The sequence below is a fragment of the Pteronotus mesoamericanus genome, unplaced genomic scaffold, assembly GCF_021234165.1.
Source record: "Pteronotus mesoamericanus isolate MK-2021 breed Mesoamerican mustached bat unplaced genomic scaffold, CSHL_Meso_final contig_166, whole genome shotgun sequence".
NCBI lineage: Eukaryota > Metazoa > Chordata > Mammalia > Chiroptera > Mormoopidae > Pteronotus > Pteronotus mesoamericanus.
In genome coordinates this window covers 1,472,580-1,482,576 of record NW_026555066.1, presented here as the reverse complement: position 1 = coordinate 1,482,576, position 9,997 = coordinate 1,472,580, and the positions used below count along the sequence as shown (strand labels likewise).

Genomic DNA, 9,997 nt, shown 5'->3' with positions numbered 1-9,997 from the left:
TGGCTCCTGCCCACTGAAGGCTTGCTCTTCTTTCCTCAGAAAATCACTTGTTCCTGTATCTTCCTTTAGCTACCTACCTGGCTCCTTTCTATCTCACCCCGATTTCTCAAAAGGAGTCTATACTTGATGTCCCATCTCCTCTACCTCTGCTCTCTGCTCCAGACTTATCCACCTCAGGGCTCTTCTTCAAAGTGTGTTCTCTGTGCCTATAAGCCCCATGACTCCCCACCCTACCAAAATCCTGCCTGCCCTGTGGGCTAGAGTGAGGATTAACCTATCCCAGAGAGGCATGCTAATCTCACACCCTTGAATCCAACAACATCCCCTCAAACTAAGCATAGATTGGGGTGGAACCTTTTCCCACTTAAAACATAACAGTCAAATGTGAAAGCCCACCAAAAAAAAAAGCAATAAACTCAGAAATGACAAATAGATTTAATGTAGAGTGTCAGCTTCAATTGATTGATAGTGGCTGCCTAGAGTGCTGTGTCGAGTACGTTTCTGAGGCTGCACCCTGGCATGAAGAGAGACAGCTGGGATTAGCAATATCTGAAAACACAAGTAAAAGAAAATTAGGAAGTCAATTGATATCCACCAAACAGGAAGGAATAAAATGTCAAAAGCAGTGTTTTCCCACAATCTCCATTACGTCCTCTGACCTTGGCCTTCCTATAACCACCCAGCTAAAAGCCCTGGCTGCCCTCACCAAATCTAAGTAGATACCTGAAATCTCACTTGTAGGAAAAACCACAGGCACCAGAGCTGCCACTGCTGCTGGCACCAGCTCCACTGAGGCCAGCAAAGAGCCCAAATGTGAGAGTGGTGGTCAGGTTGGCACTGGCACCAAAGCTGCCACTGGCACTGGCACTGGCACCAGTGCTGGCACCACCGCTCTCTTGGGCTTTGGCTTTAGCTTCAGCTCCTGCCTGGATCCGGGCTTTGGCCCAGGGTCCAATGTCAGCTTCATCCCAGTTGCAGGGCCCAGCAGCATTTTCAGAGCCAAGCCCAATGCCCATTCGAGCTCTAATCTCAGCTCTCGCCTTCGCTTCAGCTGCAGCCTCAGCCGCAGCCTTTATATCTGCTTCCATCGCCTCTCGGTACTGAGCTGCCCATTCCTTGGGATCCTTCTTTTGTACCTGAAACAGAAACAACCCTCAGAAGGATCAGACTCTCTAAGTCTTGAGTACCTACTCTATGCTAGGTAATATGCTACATGCTGTATACAATAGTAATGCAATAAATACGTGTAGTAGTTATGCACCTAATATTCCATCCCTGCCCTGAGACTAGCTCTATGACTTCACACATATCATGAAACAACTTCTCTGAGCCTGAGTTTTCTCATCTGCAGTAGGGCAAGAACATGTTAGTTTTAAGGATTAAATGATTCAGCTAAAGTGTTTGGCACGTTAACAGCAGCTTCAGAATGTTCATACATAAGCTGCAGGCTGCTTTGCACATAGCCAGCAATGGCCACTCCATGCTCTTGATATGCCAAGCTTGGGCAGTTCTCCAATTACCTTGCAGGCAAACTTGAGGACTTTCATCTTGCTGGTCTCATAGTAGGAGCGCAGGCCCCAGAAGAACTCATACTCAGGAGGATTGCTATTAGGGACTCGGGCATAGTCGAGGTACCTTGAAAAGAGGGGTTCAAAGTCTTTATGTCCAAGACCACCCATGGCCCCCTCATGCGTGGACTGGACAGGCTCTAGGTAGCAACCTTCCCCATTAAACACTGAAGCTTTTCTTCCAAAAACTTCCAAGTTTTGTGGCCTTTATCACAATGACCCCTGGATTCCTGGTGGGTGTGTCGTAAACCGTGGAGCCATTTCTTCAGGCCCCCTGCTCTGAGCACGCCCCACCACAGCGTCTTGTCCGTGGCCTGGCTGAGCGCCAGGACAGTCCACCATGGAAAAGGACTGTGAAGGGAAGAAATGGTCCACCAAAAGCAGTGTACTCCATATGCACTCCCGACCGTGTGAGTGCACACGTGTTCTCCAGGGCAAAGGATTGGTTGGGCCCTGGCCAGTAAGTCAGAAGGGCCAGATTCCAGGTTTGAATAGGCCCCTTACCAAAAAGGACCATGCTTAGACTTCCACTCTCTGAGCCAACAGGTCTAGCAACTGAAAATGAAGATGGGGTGACAGCACCTATTCCGCAGGGTAGTTATGAAAATGAAATGAGATGTACATGTCAAGTCCCCAGCATGATAGCTGGCTTCAGCTACCATTATATGACATTTTAAAATTTAAATTAATTGTTATAAACCAAGGCATTAGGGCCTGAATCTAAAAACGAATCTTTCATTTGCTACCTGTGTAACCATAAGCAAATGATTTCACCTCTCTGGGCCTCAGGTTCCTCACATATACAGCACTGGTGATGACAATCCCTCCCCATTCTGAAGGCATATGTTGACAGCACATGTAATAGATCAAAAAACACCTGTTGTTGCCTGTCACCACCTCAAAACTGAGCTACCACCTGTATACTCACACACAAGCACACATGCACCCATTATAGCTTTATTGCTCAGTTCAAAAGGAGGCAAAATGTATGGCACATACCAACACCAGACACACACTTACTTCTGCTTCACAAACTCATCAGTAATGAGCTTCTTCACATCCCCAAAAAGTGAGTGATGTATCCTGACACCAGAGAAAAATAAATACATTAATACATAAATAAAATCAGGGCCATGACACTTCCCAGATGTGTGCAGAGGCATTTCCAATGTGGAAAAGGGATTTCCAGCACAAGAGGGAAGCACCGTAGAAGCTGAAGAGACAATAAGCTCAAGGGAGCAGAGAGATCAGGACCATTTCCCCATCCACCCAGGTCAGAGCCATGGGCCCTCTACCCAGTCCAGCACCCCAGCCCGCTCCACCAGACCACCAGGCTGATGCAATCCTGGGACCATCCTCTCTTGCCAAAGGACAACACGGACAGCAAGCGCTGAGAGAGCCCAATCATACCCAGGGCGTAGCCCCAACTTGCGCAGCACCTCCCAGATGACAGCTGCAAGGGGGGCAGAGGAGACAGGGATAGAAAATGAACACGTGGAATTCCAACAGTAGCCACCCATTCAGCTGCACGCCCAGCTACTCACCCTCACTGGACCGATTTCCATTCATGAAGATGATGCTAAGAAGCACCATAAGGAGACCCAGTTTCGGGGAGTCCTTGGTTCTAGGGGAACAATAGGACAGAGAGATTTATATCCTGCAGCCATCTGCAAAAAACACACCAGCCAGCTCACTAGGCTAGACTCTCCCAGATTCCTCAGGTACAGGAAAGTTCTGCCCAGTCTATTCTTGAAGCTCTATGTGAACCTGGGCAAGACACTTAGACTCAGTCTCCTACTCAGTAAAATGGGAAAATCACATCCTCCCCTCCCCAGGTTGCTGAAGAGGATGGAAGAAATCCTAGCAACCTGGTATGACACAGGCACTCAGTCAATGTGAGTCCCTCCTTTCTCTCCCAGAACTCTCAGCCACAAGAGAATTCTGGGCATAGCCCACTGATGATCCTGCTCTTTGAGCATCATGACCCACCCACACCAGAAAGCCCTCCCTTGAGTACTACTCTACCAAGGCCAGTAGGAAAAGACAAGCAATGACAGGTCTGCTCTGCTGGGAAGCTTCTGGACAGACGACCTGACAGTAGGAATGCCCCACCCCAGCCTTCTACACCCTTCAGTCAATCATAATCAGGCACCACTTTTGTGCGCAGGGTTCCAACTACATGCAGGAGCTAGAACAGAGGCTTTTCAGGCCCTGTCTTTCCTGACTCTCCAAGAAGGTGTGTGGAGAGAGGACAGGGATGGGGTAGTACCATGGACAAAAACAGAAGCCTCCCTCCCACCCCAGACCTTCCCCAGCTTACGTTCCCAGTATGCCTGCATCAGTGGGCTCCAAGGTACTGAGAAGAATGTACAAGTGGTCATTCTTATCAATTTCCTTCAACTGGATCCCGAATACCTGTGGAGAAAAGCTTATGAGATCACAAAATTTAGCTTCTTGAGTATCCCACAGTTCCCCATGTGCCTAGGGGTTTGTGTGTGTGTGCATGTATGTGACATCAGTGAGATAAGGCATGTAAAGCACTTAGCTATGAGGCCAGCACACAGCAAACAGGCAACAAATGTGCTATTGTTATCAACATCATCGCTGTGATTAGTAGGAATCTAGGGAGGCTATGAATGGTGAATGGAAGGGAGAGGTAAACATCTGAAATGCATTCCAGGACATGTCCAGCAGTGGATAGGAGTCATGACTACACTGGGAGACTTAAGTCCTAGCTGTGTCCTTTCCCCTGACTTACTGTGTGACTCTTGGCAAGTTTACACACCTCCCTAGGCCACCGTCTTCCCATCTTCAGAGTGATGGAGCTGGCTTAGTGAGTCTCTGTGGTCCCTCCCCAAACGGACATGTACACCTTTGTTCAATTCCAGGCTTCCCCATTACATCCACCCCCAGGGCTGCCCCTTCACCTTCTCCAAGGAATAGCCTGCTCGTTCAATGATTTCAGGGTACACATCAGTGTATTCTTTGATGATGTCCTTCAGCATGTCTGCAAGGGGAGAGTGTTGCGAGCACCTGAGCTGAAGTGAAGCCAGGTGGCCCCCATACCAAATCTATAGACCCTTTGCCAACTCTGCTGTGGGTGACATAAGCAGGTTCTGAACTAATGATCAGAGATGCTAGCGCTGCCAAAATAGAACTTTGGGAGGACAGAGGTAGAAGCATAAGAGCAAGTGCCCCCAACACATAGGGGAGAGGGCAATGGAAGGCAGAACTGGGGGTAGGGAGAGTTAGTAGGACTCTACCTGAGCGCTTGATGGGAATCTTTGTCTGGTCTTTAACCAACAGGTACTTCACCAATTCGTTTGCCTGGGAGAGGAGGAAAAGGTATAAAGATCAAAATATGTTTGCAGAAACTTTAGGATGGCAGAGAAAAGGGCAGGCAAGGCAGTGGATAGGACAGAGTGGAAAGGACTAGGTTCTTACCCTCCCTTGCAAAAGGGCCACATCCCGAGATGGTGGTGCTTCAGGCTCTTGGGATGACTGGAGCTTGGCAGCTCTGCGGCGAGCCTTGCCCCTACGCGCCTTAGGTGACCTCAGGGACAGCAAAGCTCTCCGGGCCCAAGCAGCCAACCGAGTCCTTGATGCCCTACGGGCCCAAAATGCTATGGGACCCCTTGAAGCCCTGCGGGCCATTGAAGCCATTAGGGCCTTTGAGACCCTTCGACCACCTGTGGTTCCAGAAGCCTGACTCTGATCACTGCTGCCATCCTCTTCCCCACTCAGATTCTTCACCTGCATCAACGGAGAGAAAGCACAACAGTACCAGATGAAGCAGATGGTCTTTTTCCTCATTCTATCTCTTCCAGAAACCTCCTCTAATCCAACCCCTGTGGTAACAACTTGGTTCACTAAATATTGGCTATGCTGAATCTTGGGGTTGTGTTTCACTGGCTTTCAAGCAAGAGTTTCATCACTGAACCAGACCAGGAGCAACCCAAGGGTAGCCTGAGCCTTCTCCTCTTCCTATATCTACCACTGGCTCTGCTTGTACCAACCTGGACAAGCTCATTCAACCTGTTTGGGACTCCGCGTCTTTCTCTATGAAACTGGATTACTTTCCGGATTTAAAAGGTAACCTATGTGAATATGCTAGCTCAAAGCTTAACACATAGGAGTTACTATGTAAATATAAACCATATTACATTCAGATTACAACGATGTCTATTCCTGTCTCATCTCCCCCAAAATTTGTGAGCTCTCTGAAGACAGGAATTGTACCACATTCCTGTTAGTTTTCCCCACAGCCTGATGAGCACAGGAAACTTTTTGAATGTTTGCAGAACAAATGAACCAACTGAGAGAAGAGAAATTAAAAGGCAAGGATGGTTACTGTAGAAGTCTTACCTTTCGGGCTTTCTTGGCCTTGACCTTGGGCCGAGTATCCTGATTCTCCTGAGTCTGGGCAACTGCACCCTCAGGCTCAGGTTCATCTGCTGGAGCTTGAGAGGCAGCAGCCTCCGCCTCCACGGCCTTTGTATTGACTTTTGTATCAGCCACACAACTAATGTTTTTGGTCTCAGTGGCAGACACTGTCACAGCCTGAGGTTCAGCATTCTGTATCTTGGTGTCAGATGCTGGACTCTCCTTCTCAGCTGTCAAAATCTGGGTATCAGTCAGCTTAGTGGTAGGTGAGGCCTTAGTGGCAGCTGCCTCCTGAGCTTCTGGGGCCTTTGAGACCTCTGTGGCCTTTGAGACCCCTGCGGCATTTGAGACCTTCACAGCTTCTGAGACCTCTGGTGCCTTTGAAGCCTTCGGAGTCTCTGAGACCTCCAAGTTCTGGGTCACTGTCAACAGGGTCTGCACCTTCAAGTCGCTTTCCTTTTCTGAAGTTTCAGCCTGCAAGAGAAAGCAGGGAAACTCACAGAACTTCTCCTCACTCACAACTGGGAAAATTGCTCTAAAATTCCAGGCCTTCATTTCTCTGACCTACTCGAATTCCTTCTTTCAATATGTTCTGACCACCTCAGCCCAACAAGGCCTCCGCTTCCTCTGAGCAGGAACTGATGGCAGAAGAGGGATGACCTGCCTTCTCTCTCTCTCTCCTTCCTTCCTTCCTTCCTTCCTTCCTTCCTCCATCCATCCCTACTTCCTTCCTCCTTTCCTTCCTTCCTCACTCCCTCTATTGGGGTGGGGGACACCCAGGCAGGGAAGTGAATGGATAAACGCAAGGATGGAAGGGGAAGTGCCAAGGGATTTGGGGCAGCAAGAGGGGCTGGAGAGGAAAGGCAGCTAGGGAGAGGACAGAAGGAGGCCTTACCTGGAGGTGGGTTGGACCCGTACCAATCTCGCTTGTGTCAGACATGTCTCAAGTTGGCCTGGCAAGAGCTGAGCCTGAAGGAGAGAAGGCCTGGGTCAATCCACAGAACGTCCTCTCCAATTCTGCCTTGAGTCTGATCCTCACCTTCCCTGGGGCCCCAATCCCAAACCCCTCCCCCACCCCCAACGATTATGTTTTCAGATTCCGTAATCCGGTGTCCAGGTCTCAATTCTCTGCAGCCGCACCCTCCTCTTCTCCAGGAAGATGTGCCAGCGCGGCAGCTCTGAGGACCCCGCCCCTTTTCCCAATGCACCCACCCCCCAGCCGCAGGCCAACATTGCGCATGCGCGTCTGCTCAGGGCCCATCTCAGCCCCGCCCGCTTTTCCAGCACAAGCCCTTTCTTTGATGTCCACCGTGCACATGCGCACTAGGCAACTGGCCCGTCTCAGTTTGGGCCCTTCTCTGCACGCCTTTCTAGCGATCCATAGTACGCATGCTCAATAGTCGCGGACTCATTCCTGCACCCTTTTCCAATACACGCCTCCCTGCAGTCCGGAGTAATGTTAGGTCCCGCCCCCTCCCCAGTAAGCCTCCTTTTCAAATTGTTGAGGCGTCCGGTGGTCCTGGCCCCTCCCCTACTCACACCCACCCCAAGTCCACAGTACCGCCAGGTGCCGCCCTTTTTCATAACACGCCCCCCTCCAAACAAGGGCAAAGCAAATCTTGGTTCTGCCCCTTCTCGAATATACCCCCTCCTCAAATCAGTATTGAGCTAGTGATTCTATCTTGGGCCCAGCCAAACCGGGTCCAATCCCCTCCCTTCCCAGCCGGATAGATCCAGTATGATCCGGTCCTTTGGGCAGGTTTTCTCTACATCCCAGAGGGTGGGGCCGACCCCTACCGGGCTCCGATACAGAGTTGGACCCCGCTACTGCTCACCTCGTCCTCCTACAATTGTGGAGAGCGTCCACTCCCTCCAAGCCCCTCCGAAACTCAGAGACTGCCCTCCCCCCCTCCAGGCCGGAAGTGGTCCCGCCCCTTTCCGCCTCCCTAGGGGGCCTCGGTCTCAGCCAGTCTGCCCTTCCCCCGCTCCCAGCTCTTCGTTCCTTATACCCCCTCCGTATTCCCTCTGCCTTGCTTCCTGCTCCCTATTCCCCCAACGCATTTCCTATTTACCCCACAGAATTTCCTATTCCCCTTCTTATATCCTCCTCCGTGTTACCTATGCACCCCTCCCCCAGTATTCCTTAACCCTTCTCTGCATCCCATATTTTCTTTTCTGGATTTCCACTTCCCCTCAGTATTCCCCTTCATATTCTCTGTCCGCCATCCAACGTGCCTGTTTCCCTGTTTTTCTCCCCCTTCTCCTCCGCTAGTTTCTGCTCCCTAGTCCGCACAGTCTACTATTCTCTAAGTCCTGGTTGCCTACATCCCATGCCAGGTCACCTCTCCTGCAGCTGCAGTGGTGCAGTCATAATTGCCCACCTGCCTGGCTACAGGTTGAAGGGGGCTGGAACCACTGTTTGGCTGCCAGGAAACCCCAATCTCAGCTTCCCTCACCTTGTCCTCGAGCGAGTTCGGGATTCGTCTGCCCTCTCTCAGTCCCTCTCGAAGTCTCAGCCTCCTGGACTAGAGCAGCAGCCAGCCCAGCCCAGCCCAGCCCCTTTCCGCAGCCCCCTGCCACCCCCCTTCTCCTTCCTCGGGGGTGGGGCAATGAGGCCCAGCTCGGGGCTGTCTGACGCCAAAGCTCGTGTTTATGCCACTGTACCAGGCTCGGTCTGAAGCCCTTCCAACCAAAACCACCCCCTCAAAACGATTCATTCATTTAATTTATTTATTTTTATATCTTTATTCTTTCTTATTACAAAGGTAATGTGTTGTGAAAATTCAAATAACGCAGAAATATGTAACATACCAATGAAAGGCCACACTTATCTCCCAGAAATAACCACTACTAACATTTTGATATACATTCTTCCAGATTTTTCTCTATTCATACTCTAATATGGGTTTTCTGCCCACAGACGGTACACTATACCTACTGTCGTGTGACCTGGTTTTATTCCAGTTATATATTCTAATCGGTTTTCCATACTGCACATATTTCTTGACATTTAGTTGCATAATCGTTTCTTGTACAGATGTTCCATAATTTATTTAACCAGTACAAGATACATGGACATTCAGAATGTTCCCAATTCTTTTTTATTATTACAAACAACGCTACAAGAAACACCCTTGTACCTTCATTGGACTTTTGTTGTTGTTCTTGTGGTTGTTATTTATGGATTTTGGGGTTTTTGTTGTGTGTTTCTTTTTTTTTTTTGCTGACTCAAATGCCACAGAAAAGTCTTCCATTTTGATACAAAATTGTTAATTTACTCTGAAAAAGTTACGTGGAATAACATTCCCACCAACCAACATCTCACATGCTTTTATGTATCACATATATCACAAATATTTCTCATGTTATTTATGATAATCTTTGCTATACAAAAGGGTTTAATTATTATGATGTGAATGTATCAGGTTTTCCTTTATCACAACCAGATTCTCCTTCATGCTTAGAGATACTTTCTATACTTCTATATTATAAACAACCTCTGATTTATTCCAAGCACTTTTTCATCATTCTTTTTATTAATTTTTATTGAATTTATTGGGGTGACATTGGTTAATAAAATTTTATAGATTTCAGGGGTACAATTCTCTAATACATCATCTGTATATTGTATTGTGTGTTCACCAGTCCAGATCTCCTTCTATCACTATTTATCCTCCAACACCTTCTCCTACCTCCCTTCACCTCGCTTTTCCTTGGGTAATTGCCAAATCAGTCCTTATACAAAACAAATTTTGGAATGATCTAAGATTTAAATGTAAATAATAAAGCCATAAAAGTTCTTGGAGTAAACATAGGGGCGCATTTATTTATTCCAAGCACTTTTATGGCTTACTTATTTACATTTAAATGTTTAGTCATTCCAAAATTTGTTTTATATAAGGATTCAGCTTAATTCTTTTCCAAAATCATAGTCCCTTATCCCTTGCGCAATTTAGTCCATCTTTCCACCCCCCCACTGATTTGAAATGGCATCTTTATCTCATAAATGCACATAAGTAATTCACAGCCCCGTCTTTTCTCCCAGT

At 48.3% G+C, this 9,997-nt stretch overlaps 1 protein-coding gene and 1 non-coding gene across 3 annotated transcripts; both read right to left on the bottom strand.

Annotated features, from left to right (window-relative positions):
• Nucleotides 1–440: 440 nt before the first annotated feature.
• LOC129064599 (melanoma-associated antigen D2) lies at nucleotides 441–8,507 on the bottom strand. 2 transcript variants are annotated; one of them, XM_054565736.1, is made up of 13 exons: nucleotides 8,408–8,507; nucleotides 6,847–6,920; nucleotides 5,934–6,425; nucleotides 5,013–5,321; nucleotides 4,832–4,895; nucleotides 4,496–4,575; nucleotides 3,889–3,983; nucleotides 3,113–3,192; nucleotides 2,979–3,021; nucleotides 2,589–2,651; nucleotides 1,521–1,635; nucleotides 724–1,136; nucleotides 441–549 (listed from the first exon to the last, which is right to left on the bottom strand). In XM_054565736.1, exons 2-12 carry the CDS (start codon nucleotides 6,889–6,891, stop codon nucleotides 732–734), a joined length of 1,791 nt encoding a protein of 596 aa, XP_054421711.1. In that variant the 5' UTR covers nucleotides 6,892–6,920; nucleotides 8,408–8,507; the 3' UTR covers nucleotides 441–549; nucleotides 724–731. The 2 variants fall into 2 exon arrangements, with proteins under 2 accessions (XP_054421711.1, XP_054421710.1); XM_054565735.1 differs by lacking the exon at nucleotides 8,408–8,507 and adding an exon at nucleotides 7,787–7,869.
• Nucleotides 1,732–1,860, bottom strand: LOC129064618 (small nucleolar RNA SNORA11). Its single transcript, XR_008528511.1, has one exon. It is a non-coding gene; the product is annotated as a small nucleolar RNA SNORA11 (small nucleolar RNA).
• Nucleotides 8,508–9,997: the final 1,490 nt, after the last annotated feature.